Here is a 27,440-nt window from a genome sequence, read left to right on the forward strand (position 1 = left end):
GGTGGTCTGAAACCCAGACACATGATTTTAAACCTGGAGGTGGCAACCCTACTGGGACAGAATGAACAACCGGGTGGGACACTGGGACAGTGCCTCCAAACAGGGACAATCCCAGTAAAAGTGGGACTTCTGGTAAGCCTAGTCATACTTATAATTAACACTGCAAACACAAATGCCAACATGTATATTGTTCAATATAATATATTTCCTCTCTCGCTCTCTTTTTTTTAAATTATATATATATATATATATATACACATACATACTAATTTGCATAGCCATATCCTCACCCTCTCTGAGTAGTTTCTACTTTAACTTCTGACTTTTCCAACCCTAACTACTTTCATATAACTACATTTTTAAACACTCACAATAGCACAGCACTTCTGTCAGGTGCACGCCAATATAAAGGCGCTGTATACCTTTGCAATCAGTAATACCATTTTTTGTAATCCTGGTATGACAAAATAAAGACTTTTTATCTGTTGGAAGGTGCTGCCGTCTGTGATATTATTCATATAACTAAATGATCCACTGCCACTTATTTATACCTATTCCAGTCAGAGCCTATTTTTAAAGAGATTAAATTATGCATTTGTGAGTTTTTTTGAAAATGTGTTCCGGTCTGCAATTACCATGCCCCCTTGTTCACACCTCCAATGGCACCCACCGCGCCAGGTGGTCCCAGTATCACCTCTAAAAATTATGGTAAGCTTAGTTATAGTGATGTAAACCAAATTTTAAATAAATTAAGCAATTTATTTTCAATCACTGTGTATAGAATTAATAATAAAGTAAGTCAATATAGGTACTTGGGTTATGGAGCATAAAGGGTAATGAGTGACACTTTCATAACACTTATTTTTATCACTAACTATGGTTGCCATATTTCGTTTTTAAAATCTCTATACGTTCAGCTCTCACTTTATTTAAAGTCCTATTAAACCCAAAGATTACACATATTATAATAAATCAATGGTTAATATGTGCCATTTCCTTTAATATTTAAAAACATCTAAAAAATAATAATCTAAATAAAACTCATAACTTTAATAATTATCCCTAAATGCAGATGTGTATATGACACTCCATGGATTATACAGTTGTTATATTGTTACTCAATACAGTTTCTACATATAAATATATATAAACCAGGGTTGAATAAATGGAGGTTTTTAACCCCCATTCCTGTGTGACAGTGTAGCTAAGGGCTTTCTTTGTACACCATGACAGAGATATTGATGAATCTGTTACACTGACTGCAGCTTTCTACTCTCTGGAGGATAAAATGATACGTTAATGTATGTGTTTATCACATTCAGGGACAGAGTAACACACTGAGTATTCCTATTAAATCCAGCTTTGTACAACAGTCTCTTTGTGTCTGGCTTTCCCACACATCCCATGATTCCATATTACATGTGCTCCTCCACTCCCTCCCTGTAGTAGCTATGCTGTGTGTATGTGCCTGGCCTTTCCCCACAGAGCACGGCCCCCCCTCCCCATGTCTGCTCCACTAGACCGTCTATCTCCCCCTTTCTAGTCTCTGTGTGGCGCAGCCTCGAATCCCCCTCCTCCGTCTGTCCGCCGGTGGCTGCTAGTATCTCCCCCACCTCCTCCCTCACGTTATCTGGGGCTGGGCATTCCTACTCTCGGAGCCTCGGGGAGTATACTGCGTCCTCAAGGGGAAGCACACATCAGGAGTAAAAAAAAAATCCCGTACACAGCAGGTAAGAAAAAAAAAACTCCATCTCTGATTTCCTACAACCTGCTGAGCTGTGAGGAGTTAGTGGAGCCGAGCTCCTGGCCTCTTGCTGTATTTCCTACTGCTCCTCGTCGCCATCTTGGCTGATTTTCCATGGCTCTGTGTTGTAAACTTGATCATGTCTGCGACACAAACCCTCTGATGCCAAGAAGCTCGGGCCGCCTCATCTACTTGGGCTACACACAGATTGCTCGTCAGCAACAAAAACTGCATATGCACTCACTACTCTGAAAATACCTTGATTTATATTAGTTACAATACAGTTATTCAGTTATAGTTACACATATTTGTAGACTATATGGTTACTGGTTAAACACTGTGCAGCTTGAGCTATTATTTATTTATTGCTCTGCTACAGAGTATATGGCTGCAGTTATAATAATTGCATCCATTTACACTTTGCCTTTTTAATTCTAATCTCTGCATTGTTCTTGCAGATGCCTCAATATAATGCATTTTTTCATTCAAAATGTTCTGTAAATGTCTATTTTTTTTAACATTGGCTGAGTGCAAAACATTTTGCTTTTTAATTTCAGTATTGTTATGGATTTGAAATTACACTAAGAATCAGGATTTAAAGGATGGAAAAAAAAATGTTAAAATATTTTGTTACAATGTGCTTTCAATTAACTATTGGTTTACTTTAATAGTAAATTCACATTGCTATAGGTTTAGCTATTATTATTTTTTTGGATTGTTATTGTGGGTACACTTACAGTTTCTGTAAAAAGTAAATATACACAACTGAGTTTCCAGGCTTTTTAATATCTGAATATATTAAATGCATTCTCTCCTTGGCCCTTTTATAAAAACATTCAGCTATGCCTGGTAAAAATGCCTGTCCCTATTCACTCTGCACTTGAAGAAGAAAAAAAGGTTTAATGTTGCACAGTTCAGCTCTTTTGCAACCTTTTACATTATGAATGAGGATCTTTGTGTTGCTTAGTATGTACTATTTTGGAAAATAAATCACTAGGTTCATACAAGCTGTATTTCTTGGTCATTTCACTTTTTTTCCTTAATATTTTGTGATGTGTTCATTAATGGTCTGCAAAGCAGATCACATCTGTTGTAATTTATAATTGTATGTGGGTGATTATATAAATATGTACAAAGAATTATGATCATCTCATACCTTGGGATTCAGGTTATGTATGTATAAGGCATTAACAGTTTTCATTTGTCATTTCAGTTTTTGCACCTAATTATTAAGTTAGCTTAATTAACTGTATATTAAAAATGACAAATTTTTAGTTGTTTTGTTTTTCTCCCAGAGGCTGATTTCAATATCATCTACAGAAGGTGATAGCAAATTTTCATGACATTTAGGAGCCAGATATACAAATATGTAGAGGCCAGGAAAGCACTTTTCCTTCCAAAAAACATAGATCAATTAAATAGTTTTGAGCTTGAGGAAACATTTTCTTATTAGAAAAAGTAAATATTTTTTTTATTTTTTATTAAATGTAATTTTATTTTGTTCCAAATCTCAGAAAACTATTATATATATATATATATATATATCTATAATACTATATATATATATATATATATATTATATATATATAAAATCTTATGGACCAGATATACTCATAATATTGACTGGACGCACAATGCTTGCTATGCCTCCCCCTAAATGTTCTATTGTAACCATATAGAGTCAATACATGCTTAATAAAGAGACAATGGAAAAGCAATTAGTTTGAATTTCAAATGAGTAGTAGATTTCTTTCTGACAAATGTCAATTAGTTAATTCTCTTTCCTAATGCATCATGTGACAGCCATCAGCCATTAATAAATGCTTATACGTATATAATGTTAATTTTGCACATTCTCAGTAGGAGCTAGTGCCTAAGAAAGTGTGCATATCAAAAGACTGTGCACATTTAGATAATACAAGTACATTGGAAAGTTGTTTAAAATTGTGTTCTCTAACTGAATCATGAAAGTTTTTAAATTTGACTTGAATATCCCTTTAATAAGATCACACATTACATCATCAGTGACTGCTGATGTCAAATAACATTACCTACAGCATTGTTAATGATAACACTAATTACTTGACATATCAATCATAAATTATGTATTTGCTGATGTCACTAATCATATAATTCATAGTTTTTTGGAAGTAAGAAAAAAAAGACGATAAAATTAGAAAAAATATTTGCAAAACACCAAGCTATCGCTGATTTTAAAAATGACAAAAAAATAAATTTGTTAGAACCTGTCACATAGCTTCTTGATTTTAGATGCTGTTGGTTAAAATATTTTGGTGTTTATAATTTTTATATATATATATATATAGCTTTTCAGTCTCTTCAACTTCTTTAGAGGATTTGATAGCTTCTACTGATAAACACCTGTTTTATTATTAGTAGCTAGTTCACTAAAACTAAATTTCTCTATTAAAGGGACATGAAACACATTTTGTTTTTTCATTTCAGATAGAGCATGCAATTTTAAACAACTTTCCAGTTTACTTATTTTATCTAATTTGTTTTGTTCTTTTGATATCCTTTGTTGAAAAGGATACCTTGGAAGGCTCAGGAGCCACTGATTGGTGGCTGCACATATGCTCCTCCTGTTATTGGCACATCATGTGCTGTTGCTGTTTATTCAACAAAGTATACCAAACAATTGAAACAAATTAGATAAAAGAAGTCAATTAGAAAGTTATTTAAAGTGAAGTTTCAATTTCAAACAACTGCGCACCACCCATGTATACCTTAACCTCCCAATATAAATAGTCGCTTACTTTTTTTTACAGAAAATGGATATGATTTCGGAGTTATTTTTTTATATATATTATATATATATATATATATATCTATATATATATATATATATATATATATATATCTATATATATATATATATATATATATATATATTATATATATATATCACTCTTTCTTACCTTTACCCCTCCCCCGGTCTACTTCCTTATTTCCCTCAACTGACGTCGCGATCGTAAGAACAAGCTGACGTCGTCACTTCAATGCTCGTGCACAAGAACGGATGCGATATGCGCATGCTGTCTTCATTCGCGCATGCGTAAAAATTTTCGTTCCGTTCCGCAGTTCATACAGCATCAGAGTTACATTGTAGCTAGAGTATTGACAACTAAAAAAAGAACGACAGTGTAAATCTTGCTGCTTTGTTCAACTACGATCGCTATAGACTGAGTCAATGTATCGGATCCAGAGACACAGGCTAACACGCAAGCGCAAGTCATGCACGAGCATGACGACAAACGAGACAATCGCTGTTATATGCATGCGCGAAACTGTGTTATGACCCGGGGAAAAAGGGGCAGGACGCCCCGGGGGAAGTGAAGGGATTGGAAATCAAATAATGAAAAAATGTCAATCAAAAGGCAAACAATGTCGGGCGGACAATTGCAGGAATACGGAGGGTAAATTAAAATTAAAAAATGAAACGTTAGCGATTATTTAGAGAGTTTTGATGAATGAACATTATAGTTTTTTATTATGACAAATAGAATTATGTAATGAGAGCAGCGGACTTGAACTTCACTTTAAAATTGCATGCTCTGTCTGAATCATGAGAGGGGAAAAAAAGACAAGTTTCCTTGTCCCTTTTAAGTGTTTTAGTGATCAGCTGTATAGAATAACATACATAGAAACTAAAAGAAACAAAAGTCCAGCGAGCTCCAAACAAAAGTGAGAGTTTAATCCAGAAAAAAGGTACACACACAACATTTAAAGAGTGGGTAAAAAAAAATAAAGTTAAATGAGCTAACTGTAAAAGCTAGAAACGCTATGACACAAAGCTCCCTGCCGGACTTACGCGTTTCGGCTGCATAAAAGCCTTAAAGGACTAGTCAACACAGTAGTTTGCATAATCAACAAATGAAGATAAAAGACAATGCAATAGCACTTAGTCTGAACTTCAAATGAGTAGTGTATTTTTTTTTTTCTGACAATTTTAATAGTTATGTCTTTTTCCACTCCCCCTGTACCATGTGACAGCCATCAGCCAATCACAAATGCATACAGTACCATATGACAGCCATCAGCCATTAACAATATGCATACACACTTATTCTTGCACATGTTCAGTAGGAGCTGGTGACTCAAAAAGTTTTTAAATAGAAAAAGACTGTGCACATTTAGTTTATGGAAGTAAATTGGAAAGTTGTTTAAAATGGCATGCTCTATCTGAATAATGAAAGTTTAATTTTGATTGAGTGTCCCTTTAATCATAGACCATACTCCAATATCCGGTAATCACCCTTAAATAGACCATCAAGGCCCACTAAGGGTTAGCAGTTGTGTGTATTTGCATAACGATTAACCAACTAATAATACATCATACGATACTTACATGTGAAAGATATTTTAGTGCAGTGTGTCTAACAAGGACACAGAGAAAGTGAATGGCATTCAAAATGTATTGATTGTAAATGACTTTACAGAACTTGCAGATACGTGTATACAGAGAAGTAAGCTGGCAATAAACCCGTTAAACATCCTATTAGATATATATCTTTACTGAATAGGCTAAGCTTTGCTTACACTCTATCTTATATTTATGGGGTATCATAAGAGAAGCGGGTAGATAAACCCACTGATCATACTCTCTAAATACTTATTATCTACACAAATCTGAATAAGTCATTGCATATAAGAAAAGATCTAACAGTGACAAGGAAGTCATGAGCAAAGACTCCAATACACACACAAAAACTAGTTAAGTTTAATTAAGTGAAGCTAGAAATATTTGAGCGACCACAATTTTGCCCACTCTGTAGCAAGTAGCAGGGTCTCACAAATACAACCATATTTTCCTATGGCACACTGGTATTCCATCCTCTCTCGGGGGGCGTTGTCGATATACAGTTTTCGGATGTAAAGTAAAGATAGATGGTAAAATTATATACATATAAATGACATTTTTTACTAGACTCGACACATTTTATGAGAAATTTGTTAATGAGCTGTGCTTTAAAGGGACATGAAACCCATATATTTTCTTTCATGATTTAAACAGAACATTCAATTTTAAATAACGTTCCAATTGATTTCTATTATCTAATTTGTTTCATTCTCTTTGTATGCTCAGAAGCTGCATATTGGTGGAATGCATTGCACATATATGCTTCTTGTCATTGGCTTTCAGCAAGCCCCCAGTAGTACATTGCTACTCCTTCAGGGAACCAAATAAAAAAAAAAAAAAAAAAAATGCAAATCAATTTGTTGTTTAACGCTTCTCAGTTAATTAAGCTGTCTTAAAGGACCAAATAAACACAGATTGTAAACTACATGATTTTGAACTCTTATATCTGAGAATAATTTTGCAATGAAAACAGCAGCTTTATTTTGTCAAATTAGTTTATTTTTTTATGTTTATTCATTTAACTTATTTCCCTCCTCCCCCAAGAACAAAAGAATCCTTGCTAACCAATCACAAACTAATATTCAGACATAGCCTCCAAACTCTGTTTGCACATGTGCAGTTGAGAGAGGACTGGGGAAGCCTGCCTCATCTCTTCCTTAGGTGGTTTAGCACAGATTCAATCTTAGTTACTATTGCAAAATAATTCTTCTATAATAAATGTTGATGCAAAATGATAAACCACCCTTTACAAACATGTGACTGCTCGAGAATCTTAAGGGGGGGAGGGTAAAGTAAACAAAAGCTTACATTAATTGCCTAAAAGTATTAACCCAACCTCTCTGGGAGAATTGAAACAAGCACATTTTCTAGATATATTTTACAGAAAAAAAGGCAGCAAACTAAATATTGAATGTATATTGCATTAATGTTTCACTTGCAATAATGAAGGATTTTATACATTGTTGAAGTGTCAAGTTTAATGTCCCTTAATGTAGCTCACTCTTGTGACATGCAGTTTTGCTAGAGGCCAATGTGTGCAGTCTGGGGGAACAGTAAGCTGTTGGTTTACCTTCTTTAATGGAGAGTTTATCTCTAACTATTTCGGACCACAGGGATGTATACTTTGAATCCCTGTTTAACACCTTCCCGTCCCGGACTTATTTGTCTACATAGGAACAAAATCTTTCTTTCTTTCTTTTCTTCTTTCTCTCTTTCTCTCCTTCCTCTCTCTCTTTTTCTCTTCTTTCTTTCTTTCTTTCTTTCTTTCTCTTTCTCTCTCTTTTCTCCTCTCTTTCCTCTCTTTCTCTCTTTCTTTCTTTCTTTCTTTCTCTTTCTCTCTCTTTCTCTCTCTTTCCTTTCTCTCATTCTCTCTCTCTTTCTTTCTCTTCTCTTTCTTTTCTCTCTCTTTCTCTCTTTCTTTCTTTCCTCTCTCTATCTTTCTCTCTTTCTTGCTCTCTTCTTTCTTCTCCCTCTTTCTTTCTCTTCTCTATCTTTCTCTCTCTCTCTCTCTCTTTCTTTCTCTTTCTTTCTTTCTTTCTCTCTCTCTTTCTTTCTCTCTTTCTTTCATCTTTCTTTCTTTTCTTTCTCTCTCTTCTTTCTCTCTTCTCTTTCTCTCTTTCCCTTTCTCTCTTTCTTTCTCTCTTTCTTTCCTCTCTCTTTCTTTCTCTCTCCTTTCTTTCTCTCTCTTTCTTTCTCTCTCTTTCCTTTCTCTCCTCCTTTTCTTTCTCTCTCCTTTCTTTCTCTCTCTTTCTTTCTCTCTCTTTCTTTACTCTTTTCTCTCTCTTTCTTTCTCTTTCTCTCCTCTTTCTTTCTCTCCCCCCCGCTCTCTTTCTTCTCTCTCTCTTTCGTTTAAAATTCTATCTGAAACATTAAAGAAATATTTGGGGGTTTATGTCCCTTTTAAGGTTATAAATCTTAGTAGCAACTTATGGCAAATGTGTTTTGTGTTTTTTCTTTCAAGAGGTCAATAAATTGTAGCTTAAGTGTTACCTAAGTCCTGTTTTGCCTTTCATAGATATGAAAAAAGTGCACTTTTATTTGTCTGTTTTTATATTTTGTATAGAACAGAGCTTGAATATTTTTTTCCAGATCTATTAGCTACTCCAAAATTTAGGAGCCAGAAATTCTCTGACCAACAGTTCCAAACAGCAATGACAGGGCTAGGAACAGCTCAGTAGCTTGTTCTTTGGCGTGTTACCACCTGGGAGCATGCCTCTTTTGGTCCAATTGTGCCTTTCAAAGAGGACAACTTTCCCAAATTATATCTGGCTGATCCCACCTAAAAGATACAGTCCCAGCCCTGAAATACCAGGCAATCCTCCTCTGAACAATGGAAACTGCCAAAAGTTCTCCTCTTAGAAAGGCACGATTGGTCCCACAGTTGCTGCTCCCAAGGTGGTAACACACCAAAGAAAAAGCACTAAGGACTAGCCGTTGTTCATTCCTCGATTAGCATTTCCTGTCTCTGTATAAGCAGAACAATTGATCCTAGGGCCCAGTTTAAGAGCAGCACCCCCGCTACTACGTTTTCTTTTGATTTATACTGTATCTTAAACATTGCATTTTTAATTTCTTCCTATGCCTTAGTTTTTTATAATTTATTTATAAAATAATTGATTTCGATGGTACAGATCTAGGTAGTTAATTTATATTATGGAAATTAAGAACATATTTTATAATATCTGTACTTTACAATGCCATCTAATATATGATTTCACTTCGTATTTTATCTTAAGCTTTTATTTTTACTATACAGGTATACGCCGCTCATACAGCGGGTTAGGGACCCGGAGCCCCCGCTATAAAGTGAAACCGCCCTTAAAGTGAAACCAGGTGGTTTTAGCTTTCTTTTCACTTGCCAGTGTGTTTAAAAACTTGAAAACATGTTTGAACTAACATATATTTAAAATATGTTAGTTCAAACATGTTTTCAAATTTTTAAACACACTGGCAAGTGAAAAGAAAGCTAAAACCACCTGGTTTCTTCACTTTAAGGCGGTTTTCACTTTACAGCGGGGCTCCAGTCTTTAACCCGCTGTATGAGCGGGGTATACCTGTATTATATTAGGGGTGCAATAGTGCTCCGTATAGTTTAACACTAGCACATCATAGTATTCAATTAGTATTTAATAAATACTGTACCTGTAAAATTGTGACAATTACTGTAGTTAAATTTGCCAGACTATAGCACTGTAATGCTGTAAACAGAGTGAACTTATCATAATAAAATGACGATTACAGCACTGTTTCAAAGTCCTTGGAGGTTTAACTTCAGCTCCACAAAGCGCTGTATTAACAAAGCTCTGTAAAGTGAGGTATACCTGTACTCTTGTTTTACTCCATATTAGACTACTGCATTAATCAGATGTGGAACCGCAACTGTGCTTTCCTTAAATGGTATTCACCCATGGTCAAAGCTAGAGGGGTGGTGGCTGCACAGTTTCACACTTGCAATTTATCCATGGTAGAAAGAAAAAAAAAGCTGAAAGACTGGATCATTTCCTACCATTACACCTTGCCAAAAGTTTGTCTCAATATAGAATCTCTACAGTATTCTTATTTTCTATTTGTCAACTATAGATGAAAATGCTAGCTTTGGAACAACAGATAGCATATAGTTATAGGACCACATCAGAAAATGCCAAAATAAATGCATGCATCGATGCTTAGTCTTGTTCATCTGAGACAGTGGATATAAGTCTCAGGTGCTGGAAACTTTGAACTTCTTGGCAAACACCTTTCCTTTTTTTTACTGAAGTTTTGGGGCATTTTAAGGCAAGACTTGTATGTCACTGACCACAGGGAAACATGTCTCTGTTCTCGGCCAAGAATTGTATGAATGGAATGTGGGAATCCAATAAGTCTATTTTTTGGTACTCAGATATTTTTCTTGGCAGTTAAATGAATCTATGAATCAGATTTCTTTGACTTCTATACTTAAGCATCGTACCCTGTACATAGCCTGTGTTCAGGACTGTAACAGAGTGGGTCTTCCAATACTGGTGAGACTCACGCTATTATTACCCCTCGATGCACAACAGAAAGTTGGAGTACGAGTCTGTCGTTGAGGTTGTTAAATTGTACTTCCCCGTTAAATAGACATTTAAAGTGAATATAAATTTTGATGCTAAAGTGCCCAGTTTTTAAAAATTTGATTATAAACCAGGGGCACTTTAATTCATCAAAATTTACATTTCGCTCATGTTGTGAAAAAATACTTACCTTTTTTAATCTTGACAGCCGCTCCAGCTTCTTCCGCCTGCCACAAAGCCTCTTCCTGGGTCTAAAATGAGGAATCCGGCTTCCTCCAATCACAGCGTTGAATAAGTCACTGATTTCCCCTGGGGGGGGGGAGCCGTGATTGGAGGATGACCAATCCATCATTTCTGACATCAGAAATGGCTTGGGACGACGTGGGGGATAGCTGGAGCAGCTGTTGAGTTTAAAAGGTAAGTATTTTTTCACAACGAGTAAAGTGTAAATTTTTATGAAATTAAAGTGCCTCCTGTTTTTAATCAAGTTTTTAAAAACCATGCACTTTAGCATAAAAATTACATTCACTTTAAGTAATTATTTGTCTTTGGTGTATTTGTAAGAAAGGTTGTGAACTTATGTTAAAGGGACAGTCTAGTTAAAATGAAACTGTCATGATTCAGATAGGACATGCAATTTTAAACAACTTTTCAGTTTACTTTTATCGATCAAATTTACTTTGTTCTCTTGGTATTCTTTTTTTAAATTAACACTAGGTTGGCTCGTATGCTAATTTCTAAGCCCTTGAAGGCTGCCTCTTATCTCAGGGCATTTTGACAGTTTTTTAACAGCTATACAGAGCTAGTTCATGTGTGCCATATAGATATCGTTGTGCTCACTCATGTGGAGTTACTTATGAGTCAGTACTGATTGGCTAAAATGCAAGTCTGTCAAAAGAACTGAAATAAGGAGCAGTCTGCAGAGGCTTAGATAAGAGGTAATCACAGAGGTACAAAAGTGTATTAGTATAACTGTGTTGGTTGTGCAAAACTAGGGAATGGGTAATAAACATGATTATCCTTTTAAACCATAAGAATTTCTGGAGTAGACTGATCCCTTTTAAAGGTAGTAGATTCCGGAGTAATTTGCAGACCTATGCCTTTACTTTCCATTAGAACTGGCAAAGACAAATACTGTGAGTGGCTTTATGAATGCCTGGATAAGTACAAGACTATAATACAAACCTAATGAACCGAACAGCACAAAGTAATTACAAGGCTCTTGCAATTAACATAGGAGCCAAGTCTAAATGATTTTTAATTAAAATAACATTGTATTTGTTGCAATTGTTTGTTATCAGTCAGACTCCACCCACTGCTTGCCTTATTTTGCAGTTATCTGTTAATGCCAATTTGGGACAGATGTGTAGCACAGTTAGCCCTCAGTAGTCTGCAGTGTGCCTGTTAAATTCTGAGAATTAGAACATCTACAATTTTCATAGCTATATTAAATGAAAAGGAGACAAAAAATAAATGACCTGAGTGCAAAATTATGTTTTACTACTAGACATAATTAAACATGTTATATTAAAATCCCGAGGTGTTTACTGTCCCTTTAAACTCACACTTTATAGGATGTATGGGTTGACCTTGATGGGCCCTATGTTTTTTCAATCTGCTGTTAAAATCTATGTTTCTATGATTATTTTATATTGCAATCTCGGTTTGAAACCAAAATGTATGTGAATCAAGATTCAGATAAAACATGTAGTTTTAACAACTCTCTTATTCTATTATGTTTTGTTGAAAAGCATGGATGTAAGCTCAGGAGCTCTATCTGTCTGAATAGCAAAAGAACATTTCTGGGTTTCAAATGCCTTTTTAAAGGGACAGTCTACACCAGTAAAAGATGTTTTAAAAGATAGATAATCCCCTTTATTACCATTCCCCAGTTTTCCATAACCAACACAGTTATAATATAGTATACTTTTAACCTCTGTGATTATCTTGTATCTAAGCCTCTGCAAACTGCCCCTTTATTTCAGTTCTTTTGACAGACTTGCAGTCTAGCCAATCAGTGCTTGCTCCCAGATAACTTCACGTGCACGAGCACAGTGTTATCTATATGAAATACGTGAACTAACACCCTCTAGTGGTGAAAAATGCATTCTGAAAAGAGGGTGGCCTTCAAGGTCTAAGAAATTAGCATTTGAACCTCCTAGGTAAAGCTTTCAACTAAGAATACCAAGGAGAACAAAGCAAAATTGGAGATAAAAGTAAATTGGAAAATTGTTTAAAATTACATGCTCTATCTGAATCATGAAAGTTTATTTTGGCCTAGACTGTCCCTTTTAACGCCTCTTTTAAAGGAGAAATAACTTAAAATTAAACCTTGTTTTAAAGGCGTGCCCCTTTTTAATACATTTGCATATATGTTTAACCTTTTGGCCTCACTAGTTTACATATATTTCCTCCTTTTTCTTTTTTTATTCTATTAGAAGCAGGAAAGTATAAGCTACAGAACTGGCAAAACACTGGTGTCAGCGGAAGTGGCCATACATTTCTCCAGACAGTTACAGAAGAGTAACGCTGCACACTTCAATAATGAAGCAGTTAAAAAGAAAGAGAAAAAGTAATTTTAGTGTTCAGGAAACTCAAAACTTTACTAAAAGAAATAAAAAAGAGAAGAGATGTCATTTTTTTCTAAGCAACTTAAATACAACTATTAATGAAATGAAGCGCAAAGCCTGGAAGAAATAGCAGAATGTGTGAATGCTCTGGGCGAAGGAGAACAACGAAACAGGAACCGAAGTAAAAAGAAGATATCTTGATTGGAGAGCTCTTGTAAAAAGAAAGATGCTCAACTCTGATGTCAAACTTGGCAGTTCTGGACTTTCATTTGCCTTTGGCTGATTTAGATCTAGATGACTCTATTAAATGACGAGGCAGACGACAAACCAGGTTGCTAACATGTGAATCAAGCTTTGGAATGGAAAAATGGATCTGATGCAAGAGATTACGTGATTCCATGACTGAGATTAAAGTTGAAGAGGAAGAATCTGAAAGTTTTGAGGTAAGGCTATTTCTCACCTTGTTTAGTTTTAGACCACTGCACATGTAAACTACCTGCTTTGTGATTTTCTATTGATTCCAATAGCTGAGCTGGTATTTAGCACATGCCGTATGGCTAGCAAATCTATTGGCTAAGAAGTGGAAATGTCACCTCATTGAAGAAATTTGTCATAGGGGGCCGGAGCCGCTTAGATTAGCAGTGAAGCTGCGGCAAAATAAAGGTACCTTCTACATATTTTTTTATAAACTAATGATGAGCCGCTCACCTTTATTTTTAGTGCTGTTAAATCCTAGCATTTTTTAAACGCTAGGATTTACCATCACTTTAAAGAAGTGTCTAACACTTAGGGCCTGATGATAAAAATTTCGCCACCATGGAGAGAGATTACACAAAATCTTTGGGATTTTTTTAGAGCTTATATGTATGTAATATAAAATTTTTCCATAAAACTGAGAAACATGCATAGAGTGAGATAAACCTCTCAAGGTAAACTTTGTGTTTCCTAAAATTCGTTGAGGGACCTTGCCGAGCTTTAGATCAGACCTCTTCATTAAGTGAAGGTAAATTTATAACATTGCAAAATGATATTTAGTTTTCCTTTTATATTGTACAATCCAGTCGCTATGTTTTTTTCTCCAACTAGGTGTGTCGGTCCACGGCGTCATCCTTACTGTGGGATATTCCTCTTCCCCAACAGGAAATGGCAAAGAGCCCAGCTAAGCTGGTCACATGATTCCTCCCTAGGCTCCGCCTACCCCAGTCATTCTCTTTGCCGTTGCAACCGGGCAACATCTCCACGGAGATGGTTAAGAACGTTACTAAGATCGTTTGCTGTTTCACACAGGACTGTTGAGATGAAGTAACTTCAGTTGGGGGAAACAGTTGGCAGACTTTTCTGCTTGAGGTATGACTGGCCACATTTTTAACAAGAACTTTGTAATGCTGGAAGGCTGTATTTCCCCTATGGGGACCGGGGTACAGCCATTTTCTTAGATTAAGTTAAAAGAATAAAGGGCTTCATAAGGGCTTAAAAAACTGGTAGACATTTTTCCTGGGCCTTAAACGATTACTTTACTAAGATATTTGGCAGATTATAACTCTTAATAGTTATTATAATCTTGGGATTGTTTTTAAAAAAAACGGCAGGCACTGTATTGGACACCTTTTTCAGATGGGGGCCCTTTTCTAGTCATAGGCAGAGCCTCATTTTCGCGCCACTAATGCGCAGTTGTTTTTGGAGAGCAAGGCAATGCAGATGCATGTGTGAGGAGCTAAGAACCACTGAAAATGCTTATAGAAGGCGTCAATTTGGTATCGTATTCCCTCTCTGGGCTTGGTTGGGTCTCTCAGCAAAGCAGATACCTGGGACTGTATAGGGGTTAAATGTAATAAACGGCTCCGTTTCCGTTATTTAAGGGTTAAAGCTTTCAAATTTGGTGTGCAATACTTTTAAGGCTTTAAGACACTGTGGTGAATTTTGGTGAATTTTGAACATTCCCTTCATACTTTTTCACATATTCAGTAATAAAGTGTGTTCTGTTTAAAATTTAAAGTGACAGTAACGGTTTTTATTTTAAAACGTTTTTTTGTGCTTTGTTGACAAGTTTAAGCCTGTTTAACATGTCTGAACCATCAGATAAGGGATGTTCTATATGTATGAAAGGCCAAGGGTTTCTCCCCATTTAAATTTATGTGATGATTGTGCCATAGTGTCCAAACAAAGTAGGGACAATGATGCCACAGATATGATATTGCCCAAGATGATTCCTCAAATGAGGGGAGTAAGCATGATACTGCATCATCCCCTTCTGTGTCTACACCAGTTTTGCCCACACAAGAGGCCCCTAGTACATCTAGTGCGCCAATACTTATTACCATGCAACAATTAACGGCTGTAATGGATAATTCTATTGCAAACATTTTATCCAAAATGCCTACTTATCAGAGAAAGCGCGATTGCTCCTGTTTTAACACTGAAGAGCAAGAGGACGCTGATGATAACTGTTCTGACATACCCTCACACCAATCTGAAGGGGCCAGGAGGGAGGTTTTGTCTGAGGGAGAAATTTCAGATTCAGGAAAAATTTCTCAACAAGCTGAACCTGATGTTGTAACATTTAAATTTAAATTAGAACATCTCCGCGCACTGCTTAAGGAGGTATTATCTACTCCTGGATGATTGTGACAATTTGGTCATTCCAGAGAAATTATGTAAGATGGACAAGTTCCTAGAGGTTCCGGTGCCCCCGATGCTTTTCCTATACCCAAGCGGGTGGCGGACATAGTAAATAAGGAGTGGGAAAAGGCCCGGCATACCTTTTGTTCCTCCCCCTATATTTAAGGAAATTATTTCCTATAGTCGACCCCCAGAAAGGACTTATGGCAGACAGTCCCCAAGGTCGAGGGGGCGGTTTCTACTCTAAACAAACGCACTACTATTCCTATAGAAGATAGTTGTGCTTTCAAAGATCCTATGGATAAAAGTTAGAGGGTTTGCTTAAAAGATGTTTGTTCAGCAAGGTTACCTTCTACAACCAATTTCATGCATTGTTCAAGGTCCATTCGAACATCCGAATCTGGTTTCCCTCCAACTGACTGCTTGGAGATTGAACGGCTTGATTTTATCAAAGCGGCTGGGTTTTCAGATTCTGTAATAGATACTCTGATTCAGGCTAGAAAGCCTGTAACTAGAAAAATTTACCATAAAATATGGAAACAATATATCTGTTGGTGTGAATCTAAAGGATTCCCATGGAACAAGATAAAAATTCCTAAGATTCTATCCTTTCTACAAGAAGGTTTGGGAGAAAGGATTATCTGCAAGTTCTCTGAAGGGACAGATCTCTGCTTTATCTGTTTTACCTTCACAAAAGGCTGGCAGCTGTGCCAGACGTTCAAGCGTTTGTTCAGGCTCTGGTTAGAATCAAGCCTGTTCTACAGACCTTTGACTCCTCCCTGGAGTCTTAATCTAGTTCTTTCAGTTCTTCAAGGGGTTCCGTTTGAACCCTTACATTCCGTAGATATTAAGTTATTATCTTGGAAAGTTTTGTTTTTGGTTGCAATTTCTTCTGCTAGAAGAGTTTCAGAGTTATCTGCTCTGCAGTGTTCTCCGATCTATCTGGTGTTCCATGCAGATAAGGTGGGTTTTGCGTACTAAGCCTGGTTTTCTTCCGAAAGTTGTTTCCAACAAAAATATTAACCAGGAGATAGTTTGTACCTTCTTTGTGTCCGAATCCAGTTTCAAAGAAGGAACGTTGTTACACAATTTGGACGTAGTCCGTGCTCTAAAATTCTATTAGAGGCTACTAAAGATTTCAGACAAACATCTTCTTTGTTTGTTGTTTATTCTGGGTAAAAGGAGAGGTCAAAAAGCAACTTCTACCTCTCTTTCTTTTTGGCTTAAAAGCATTATCCGATTGGCTTATGAGACTGCCGGACGGCTGCCCTCCTGAAAGAATCACAGCTCACTCCACTAGGGCTGTGGCTTCCACATGGGCCTTCAAGAACGAGGCTTCTGTTGACCAGATATGTAAGGCAGCGACTTGGTCTTCACTGCACACTTTTGCCAAATTTTACAAATTTGATACTTTTGCTTCTTCAGAGGCTATTTTTGGGGAGAAAGGTTTTGCAAGCCGTGGTGCCTTCCATTTCGGTGACCTGATTTGCTCCCCTCCCTTCATCCGTGTCCTAAAGCTTTGGTATTGGTTCCCACAAGTAAGGATGACGCCGTGGACCGGACTCACACTATGTTGGAGAAAACAGAATTTTATGCTTACCTGGTTTTTTTATATCAGGTCTGATGAATTATTTTCTCTAACTACAGTCACCACGGTATCATATGGTTTCTCCTATGCATATTTCCTCCTGTACGTCGGTCGAATGACTGGGGTAGGCGGAGCCTAGGAGGGATCATGTGACCAGCTTTGCTGGGCTCTTTGCCATTTCCTGTTGGGGAAGAGAATATCCCACAAGTAAGGATGACGCCGTGGACCGGACACACCGTTGGAGAAAGTAATTTATCAAGTAAGCATAAATTCTGTTTTTTTAATCTAAAAGTTTCTTTATTTATATACTTTTAAAAGTAATTTCTTATTTACCGTTGCGTAACTCGCGTTCCTAATCTCCTCCCGTCTCTCGTTTCCTGAATTCTGAGACAGTGACGTATAGAGCGGTCCCACCCGCTCTATACGTGTCATCAAGCTCGTGCACATCGAGCATCTTCTCACCGCGCATGCGCACCCATACTACAATCTCCAAATTGCGCATGTGTTAACCGCAGCCCAAAATATTTACATGCGCTTGCCTCGCCGCTAAGAAATACTAAAGGCTACGCATGCGCATACTTCACGAACAATGCTGACGTCAATTGACGGGCCGACTAACGGCCAAAGAATCAATTGGCTCTTTAAACAACGTGATCGTTGTTTAGAAAAAAAAAGTTATAACGGGTTGTTTTTCTTGGAGCCGGATCAATGCCAATAATATAATATATCTAATGAAATATAGCGATATAGGAAAAATGATGAATGAAAGTAGTATTATTTTGCTGTGAGATATTTATTTATTTAATAAACATGGTTTAACTTTACCTTCACTTTAATGGGGACAGTATACACCAATTTTCATTTAACTGCATGTAATATACACTACTATACGGAATAATATGAACAGATACTGATATTAAAATCCAGTATGAAACCTTTTAAAAACTTACTTAGAAGCTTCCAATTTAGAACTGTTGGTGAGGTTAGCTGGGACACCCACTGAAAGGGGCTGAGAGCAGACCACCTCCCCTGCATATGAAAAAACCCATTACACAAACAGAAGCAATTTGAAGTTTGTATACATCAGTATACATCTAAAACTTTAGGGCTTGGTTAGGAGTCTGAAAATCAGCACAATGTTATTTAAACATAAGCCAAACTGTACATTTGTACAAAAACACCCACAGATGGGCTATATAATTGAATCATCTACAAAACATTTATGCAAAAAAAAATATAGTGTACAACAATGTCCCTTTAAAGGCTCAATAAAGATAAATGTGACTTCTATAAATAAGTATAGTTATTTTGGCACTTATAAGCCGGACATACACTTGGTTTTACTGCAAATTCTAACTTATATTGCTACCAGGGCTTGGAGCCATATATTTATAAGTTTTCATGGTGTTCATATATCTGTATTTTTGTACATTTTTCTGATGTATTACCTTTATTGTGCACACTATACACACACACACAAATCAGTGATTAAGGTCTCTGGTAGCCAGCAATACACTTTATAGAAATTAACCCTTTTGCTGCCAGTTACACTACAGTAATTACCACATTGCTTTCTGACAGTGACACCCAACAGAAATTGCCCTCTGGATACCAGAAACATTTGACAAGATAACTACTTGACTGCTGTAACACATAGCAATAATCAATCCCTTGCCTGCCAGGGACACACAAAATGGTAATTAAAGGGTCAGTGTCCAGTTGCTTGAAAACATTTGATACAAAAAGACAGTACAGTATACAGTGGTTTTTATCAACGTTACTGTAGCACAGATCCTTTTTTTTTTTTGTGTGTGTGTGTTTTGTATCCTGCGGAGTATTGCTAGAAGAATAGGCAGACTGTAAAAATGATTAAACATTTCCTAAAGCTTTCTTGTATGTACACACTCGCATTTTTCAGGCAACCAATTCCAAAACTCCAAAATTATTTATCATCATTTAGCAAAAGATTGTATGGTGACCATTAATTATGCCGCTCAGACTCAAAATGGCAATGTATATTCCCAGTACAATAGGTTAAAAAAAAATCCAGCGCAAACCTAATCACCACGCTTCACAAAAAAAACTAAACATGTTTAGCAAATAATCTTTGATAGTAAAGCGCCAACAGAAAAGGCTAAGGTGTGGGAGGGATTATAAAAACATAATATCTAAAGAAAATGATAGAAAACAATGGCACCAAAAAGCACAGTCTCAAAAGGTATCAAAATGACAAACGGAAAAAACACTCACAAATGAAGCGCACCTCCAGGTGCTGTAATCGCAGGTTGAGATCTCTCAATCACCTAGCGAACTGGGGCCCTTTACAACTGGAACCTGCAAATATCTCAGTTTCTCTCTGGGCCCCCACCTATCTGAGAATCCTGTAGTAGCCGCTTGAGTAGACAAAGTCCTGCCTGTTTGCACCCCATGCAAGTGTCTGCTACAGGATTTTTAAATAGATGGGGCCCAGAGAGAAACTGAGATATTTTCAGGTTCCAGTTTTACGTTGCTCCAGTTTGTTGGGTGATTAAGTGATTCCAACATGCGGGTAGGGAACCTAGAGGTGCAATTTAATTAGAAGCTGAGACGTTTGCTGGTTCCAGTATCACGTGGCTTCAGTCTGCTGGGTGACAGAGAAGTTCCAACCTGCGTTTTACAGCACCTGGAGGTGCGCTTCATTTGTGAGTAGTTTTTTTCATTTCTCTTTTTGATACGGTTTTGACTCTGTGCTAGGCCATTTGGCACTCTTGTTTTCTAGAGATTCCATGTTTTGAAGGTGGGCCAACACATTATACAAGGAGCTTCCTGGGCAGAAGAATCACAACCACATAAAGACTCTTACTGATGTTTTTTTTTCTTCCTATTTTCCATTTTATTTATTTATATATATATATATATATATATATATATATATATATATATATATATATATATATATATATATATATTGTGGTTAATAAGCGTATTATTATTATTATTATTATTATTATTATTATATTATATATAATTAAATAGATAACCTACCATATATTTAAATATCTTTAAAAAATATATCTTAAAAGCACCTCTTGCAGGAAGAAAAAAAATATTCCCAAAACCAATCAACTTTATGTTTAGATAAATGAACAGATGATATTATGTTCCTGGTTCCCCAATCTTGGGTCAGAATCACTGGTTGCTTCCCTGTTCTCATGTCTTCTGTCTCGGCCTCTATATCATTGTGAACACTTGAAACTGGTTACTTGGCTATTTAAATATAATGATTTTGTTTGGGTAAATGTACGTATGTACATACATATAAACATATTCACACATGTGGCACCATGAAAACAACATGGCTCCTGCAATTTAAGATGGTTCTTAGATTCAGAGCAGATTTATCAAACATTGGTTTAGTGAAAACTAGAGGGGCCTCCCATTTAAAGACTTTTTTTTAAAAAATAATAAGTTATATTATGTCAGCACCCATAATTGAATTGCTTTTTGCAAATCATAGGTTAAATGTGTATATAACTTGATTTAGTTCTAGTAGCGCTTGCTCTGTGATTAATTTATAGTGTATTTATCCTTGTGAGTTTTTATTGGCTTTTTTTTTTTTTATCTAAACAGACCACATTGTGCACACATCAAGCATATAATATGGAATAGTTATTTAAACAAGAAGCAACACATTAAAAAAAATGCCAAATCTTGTTTCATTCTTCCATTTTTTTCTAAACTCTCTCTTTGCAATTCTTTGTTCAGTGGGCTTGGCTTCCTGTGACATGGTATCAAACACAGGTCTGGAAATTAAAGGGATGCCTCATAAGCTTTCTACTGGCATATTCTAATGGTGACAAGAAACTACAGGGTTTTGAATGTGCTAATCTGCAAGAGTGCCCACACGGGATGCTGGGAATTGTAATTCTTAGCAACCATTAAGATGGCAGTGCTTGCCAACCACAAGGCGAGAATGCGGTTTTACCGGACCTAGTTCTTAGATTATCGTTGGTTGCATATTTTATTTTATGTGTTTGTTCATATGGAATTCTAATTTATAGGGCCCACCCAATAATTTTACCAGGTTAGTAAGAGGTAATCTACCTATGATTAAGCATCTGTGATGGGTGGGAAACACCTCAGTTGGGACTCTCCCAGGAATATAATATTTTTTAATATGTGAGATAAGGTGCTTTTTCATTATTGATCTCACAAGTGCTGCTGTATTTTTTTTTTTCCTTGTTGGTATTTGCGGCCTGTTCGGCCATATCAGCATTGCACCTTATAACAGGGAGGTTTATTCTGTTTCTCTTTCCCTTCTGGATCAAATGGTGAGCTGTGCCGGCACCGTGTAACAGCAGTGTGTGTGTATCACAACTATTGCATTATTGCAGTTTGGATTAAAGGCACAGTCAAGTCAAAATTTTAACTTTCATGATTCAGATAGGGCATTCAGTTTTAAACAACTTTCCAATTAACTTTTATCATCAAATTTGTTTTGTTCATTTGGTATTCTTTGTTGAAAGCTAAACCTAGATAGGCTCACATGCTAATTTCTAAGCCCTTGAAGGCCGTCTCTTATCTCGGTGCCTTTTACAATTTTCTCTTGTAAGATGTATCGAGTCCACGGATTCATCCATACTTGTGGGATATTCTCCTTCCCTACAGGAAGTGGCAAAGAGAGCACCCACAGCAGAGCTGTATATATAGCTCCTCCCTTAGCTCCACCCCCAGTCATTCTCTTTGCCTACTCTAAGTACTACGAAGGGTAAAGTGAGTGTGGTGACAAAAATGTTAGTTTTTTATTTTCTCAAGCAAAAGTTTGTTATTTTAAATGGTACCGGGGTGTACTATTTACTCTCTGGCAGAAAAGGGATGAAGATTTCTGCAAGGAGGATGATGATCTTAGCACTTTGTAACTAAGATCCACTGCTGTTCTCACAAGGGCTGAAGAGTACAGGAAACTTCAGTTGGGGGAACGGTTTGCAGGCTAAGTTGCATTGAGGTATGTTCAGTCTATATTTTTCTAGACAGACTGTGTTAATTCTAGAAAAGGCTGGCAATATCCCCATGAGGGAAGGGTAAGCTGTATTCAGACACTTAGTAGGAATCATAGCTTGCATAAAGGGCTAATTAGTTACTGGTGACACTGATAGGAAAAAACGTTTTTGTTTATTTATAGAAATGCAAATATAACGTTTTTTTAAGGGGTCATTGTGGCTTGTTTAAGGGTTATTAACCCACATGGCTAGTTTAAGAAACACTCTGTTGTGTTTCTTTTAGGCCCCATAACATCAAGTGAGGTGGGAGGGGCCTATTTTCGCTCCTCAGTTGCGCAGTTTCTTTTCCTCAGAGACATCCAGCTGCTTCTCCAGAGGTTCCTACTGTGTTTGAGGGCTGTAAAGAAGTTTTTTTCCCCACAAATCGTTTCTAAAGGGCAGGTAGGCGCCACAGCAGAGCTGTGACAAGGTGCTGAAAGTTTTTTACGGTTTTTGACGTTTTGTCCAATCCGGTTTTTTACATTAAGGGGTTAATTGTTTATTTGCATAGCTGTGCAAAGTTACTAATGCTTTATGATGCTACTGTAAAAATTTTGTTGAGTTTACTGCTTTTTTACACTGTTTTGCAGAGTTTGTGCAGCTTTTTTTTCTCTTAAAGGCACAGTACCGTTTTTTTTCTAAGTGTTATTTGCTTTGATTAAAGTGTTTTCCAAGCTTGCTTGTTACATTACTAGCCTGTTTAACATGTCTGACACCAAGGAAAATCCTTGTTCATTGTAGAACCCCCTCTTAGAATGTGTCCCACTTGCACTGATATGTCTATAAATTATAAAGAGCATATTTTAGCACTTAAAAATATTGCAATAGATGATTCTCAGACAGAAGAGAATGAGGGTTTGCCATCTAGCTCTCCCCAAGTGTCACAACCAGTAACGCCCGCACAAGTGATGCCAAGTACCTCTAGTGCGTCGAATTAATTTACTTTACAAGACATGGCCACAGTTATGAATACAACCCTCACAGAGGTTTTATCTAAACTGCCTGGTTTACAAGGAAAGCGTGACAGCTCTGGGTTAAGAACAAATGCTGAGCCGTCTGACGCTTTAGTAGCCGTATCAGATATACCCTCACAATGTTCTGAAGTAGGGGTAAGGGATTTGTTATCTGAGGGAGAGATTTCTGATTCAGGAAAGACGCTCCCTCAGACAGATTCTGATATGACGGCCTTTAAATTTAAGCTTGAGCACCTCCGCTTATTGCTCAGGGAGGTATTAGCGACTCTAGATGATTGTGACCCTATAGTGGTCCCAGAGAAATTGTGTAAAATGGACAAATACTTAGAGGTTCCTGTTTACACTGATGTTTTTCCAGTTCCTAAGAGGATTGTGAATATTGTTACTAAGGAGTGGGATAGACCAGGTATTCCGTTCGCTCCCCCTCCTGTTTTTAAGAAAATGTTTCCCATATCTGACACCATGCAGGACTCGTGGCAGACGGTCCCTAAGGTGGAGGGAGCTATTTCTACTCTTGCTAAGCGTACAACTATACCTATCAAAGACAGTTGTGCTTTCAAAGATCCTATGGATAAAAAATTAGAGGGTCTCCTGAAGAAAATTTTTGTTTATCAAAGTTTTCTTCTCCAACCTATTGCGTGCATTGTTCCTGTAACTACTGCAGCTGCTTTCTGGTTCGAGGCTCTAGAAGAGGCTCTTCAGATGGAGACTCCATTAGAGGATATTATGGATAGAATTAAGGCCCTTAAGTTGGCTAATTCTTTCATTACAGATGCCGCTTTCCAACTGGCTAAATTAGCGGCAAAGAATTCAGGTTTTGCCATTTTAACACGCAGGGCGTTATGGCTTAAGTCCTGGTCTGCTGATGTGTCATCAAAATCTAAACTTTTGAGCATCCCTTTCAAAGGAAAGACCCTATTCGGGCCTGAACTGAAAGAGATTATTTCAGACATCACTGGAGGGAAAGGCCATGCCCTCCCTCAGGATAAAACAAATAAAATGAAGACCAAACAAAATAATTTTCGTTCCTTTCGGAACTTCAAGGGTGGTCCTGCTTCAGCTTCCTCTGCTGCAAAGCAAGAGGGGAATTTTGCCCAATCCAAGTCAGTCTGGAGACCTAACCAAACTTGGAACAAGGGTAAACAGGCCAAGAAGCCTGCTGCTGCCTCTTAGACAGCATGAAGGGGTAGCCCCCAATCCGGGACCGGATCTAGTAGGGGGCAGACTCTCTCTCTTCGCTCAGGCTTGGGCAAGAGATGTTCACGATTCCTGGGCTTTAGAAATTGTGTCCCAGGGATATCTTCTGGACTTCAAAGACTTCCCCCCCCCAAGGGGGAGATTTCACATTTCTCAATTGTCTGCAAACCAGACTAAGAGAGAGGCGTTCTTACGCTGTGTAGAAGACCTACATACCGTGGGAGTGATCTGCCCAGTTCCAAAAGAGGAACAAGGGCTAGGGTTTTACTCAAACCTGTTTGTGGTTCCCAAAAAAGAGGGAACTTTCAGACCAATCTTGGATCTCAAAATTCCTCAGAGTACCATCATTCAAGATGGAGACTATTAGGACCATTCTACCAATGATCCAGGAGGGTCAATATATGACTACTGTGGACTTTCTGGACAGGCATTTCCAGTTTGTGGCCCTTCCCTTCGGGTTGGCCACGGCTCCCAGAATTTTCACAAAAGTGCTAGGGTCCCTTTTTGGCGGTGCTAAGGCCACGGGGCATAGCAGTGGCGCCTTATCTAGACGACATCTTAATTCAGGCGTCGACTTTCCATCTAGCCAAGTCTCACACGGACATCGTGTTGGCTTTTCTGAGATCTCACGGGTGAAAGGTGAACATAAAAATAGAGTTCTCTCTTCCCTCTCACAAGAGTTTCCTTCTAGGGACTCTGATAGACTCGGTAGAAATGAAAATATTTCTGATGGAGGTCAGAAAATCAAAACTCTTAACCACTTGACGAGCTCTTCATTCCATTCCTCGGCCATCAGTGGCTCAGTGCATGGAGGTAATCGGACTCATGGTAGCGGCAATGGACATAGTTCCTTTTGCCCACCTACACCTCAGACCACTGCAACTATGCATGCTCAAACAGTGGAATGGGGATTATGCAGATTTATCTCCTCAAATACATCTGGACCAGGAGACCAGAGATTCTCTTCTCTGGTGGTTGTCTTAGGACCACCTGTCTCAGGGAATGTGTTTCCGCAGGCCAGAGTGGCTCATGGTAACAGATGCCAGCCTGCTAGGCTGGGGTGCAGTCTGGAACTCCCTGAAAGCACAGGGCTTATGTGAAACTCTCCTCCCGATAAACATTCTAGAACTGAGAGTGATATTCAATGCGCTTCTGGCGTGGCCTCAGCTTGCTGCGGCCAAATTAATCAGATTTCAGTCGGACAACATCATGACTGTAGCTTATATCAATCATCAAGGAGGAACACGGAGTTCTCTAGCGATGATGGAGGTAACCAAAATAATCAGATGGGCGGAGGCTCACTCTTGCCATCTCTCAATAATCCATATCTCAGGAGTAGAGAACTGGGAGACAGATTTCCTAAGTCGTCAGACCTTTCATCCGGGGGAGTGGGAGCTCCATCCGGAGGTATTTGCCCAGCTGACTCAGCTATGGGGCACACCAGAATTGGATCTTATGGCTTCCCGACAGAATGCCAAACTTCCTCATTACGGGTCCAAGTCCCGGGATCCCCAGGCGGTACTGATAGATGCATAAATAAAAAGAGAGAAGCGCTCAACCTGGGAACGAACAATGGCATAATAGCTTGTTCTATGGCTAGTTACCACCCTAGAAGCAGCCTCTTTTTGCTCAATATGTGCCTTTCACAGAGAAGAACTTTCCTGTAGCATATCAGTCTGATCCTGACTTCACAGTACAGTCCAGCCCCGAAATACCAGGCAATCCTTCTCTGAACAAGAGAAACAGCAAAACCCCAGACGTACGTTTCGGCCTAATGTGGGCCTCGTCAGTGAGGTGCAGCCATATCCCTCTAGGCACACTGAGCAACGGGTCCACGTCTGGATTCCCGCATCACACTTAAGGAGACTTCCCCAAGTGTCATAATTTGCATAAATAAAAAGAGAGAAGCGCTCAACCTGGGAACAAACAATGGCATAATAGCTTGTTCTATGGCTAGTTACCACCCTAGAAGCAGCCTCTTTTTGCTCAATATGTGCCTTTCACAGAGAAGAACTTTCCTGTAGCATATCAGTCTGATCCTGAATTCACAGTACAGTCCAGCCCCGAAATGCTCTAGCAGTGCCCTGGTCCTTCAATCTGGCCTATGTATTTCCACCGTTTCCTCTCCTCCCACGTCTGGTTGCCAGAATCAAGCAGGAGAGGGCTTCTGTGATTCTGATAGCACCTGCGTGGCCACGCAGTACTTGGTATGCAGACCTAGTGGACATGTCATCGGTTCCACCGTGGTCTCTACCAATGAGGCAGGACCTTCTAATCCAAGGTCCATTCACGCATCCAGTTCTAATTTCTCTGCGTCTGACTGTTTGGAGATTGAACGCCTGATTCTATCAAAGTGTGGTTTCTCTGAGTCGGTCATTGATACCCTGATTCAAGCTAGAAAGCCTGTCACCAGGAAGATTTATCATAAGATTTGGCGCAAATATTTTTATTGGTGTGAATCCAAGGGTTACTCATGGAGTAAGATTAGGATTCCTAGAATATTGTCTTTTCTCCAAGAAGGATTGGAGAAGGGATTATCAGCTAGTTCTTTAAAAGGACAAATATCTGCTTTGTCTATTCTTTTACACAAACGTCTGGCAGATGTCCCAGACGTTCAAGCATTTAGTCAGGCCTTGGTCAGAATTAAGCCTGTATTTAAACCTGTTGCTCCACCATGGAGCCTAAACTTAGTTCTTAAAGTTCTTCAAGGGGTTCCGTTTGAACCTATGCATTTCATAGATATTAAGCTTCTATCTTGGAAAGTTTTGTATTTAGTAGCTATCTCTTCGGCTCAAGGAGTTTCTGAGTTATCTGCTT

The 27,440-nt window shown here is 37.9% G+C and overlaps 1 protein-coding gene across 1 annotated transcript in view; it reads left to right on the forward strand.

The window, feature by feature from the left end:
- The first annotated feature begins 1,668 nt into the window (after positions 1 to 1,668).
- MSANTD4 (Myb/SANT DNA binding domain containing 4 with coiled-coils) overlaps positions 1,669 to 27,440 on the forward strand; it is a 102,591-nt gene continuing 76,819 nt past the window's right edge. Inside the window, 7 exon segments of the mRNA XM_053708569.1 lie at positions 1,669 to 1,730; positions 13,096 to 13,346; positions 13,349 to 13,395; positions 13,397 to 13,486; positions 13,488 to 13,532; positions 13,534 to 13,612; positions 13,615 to 13,670. Of these exon segments, the coding sequence (XP_053564544.1) occupies positions 13,202 to 13,346; positions 13,349 to 13,395; positions 13,397 to 13,486; positions 13,488 to 13,532; positions 13,534 to 13,612; positions 13,615 to 13,670 (462 nt within the window). The 5' untranslated portion in view covers positions 1,669 to 1,730; positions 13,096 to 13,201.

Source organism: Bombina bombina, chromosome 3, assembly GCF_027579735.1.
Source record: "Bombina bombina isolate aBomBom1 chromosome 3, aBomBom1.pri, whole genome shotgun sequence".
NCBI lineage: Eukaryota > Metazoa > Chordata > Amphibia > Anura > Bombinatoridae > Bombina > Bombina bombina.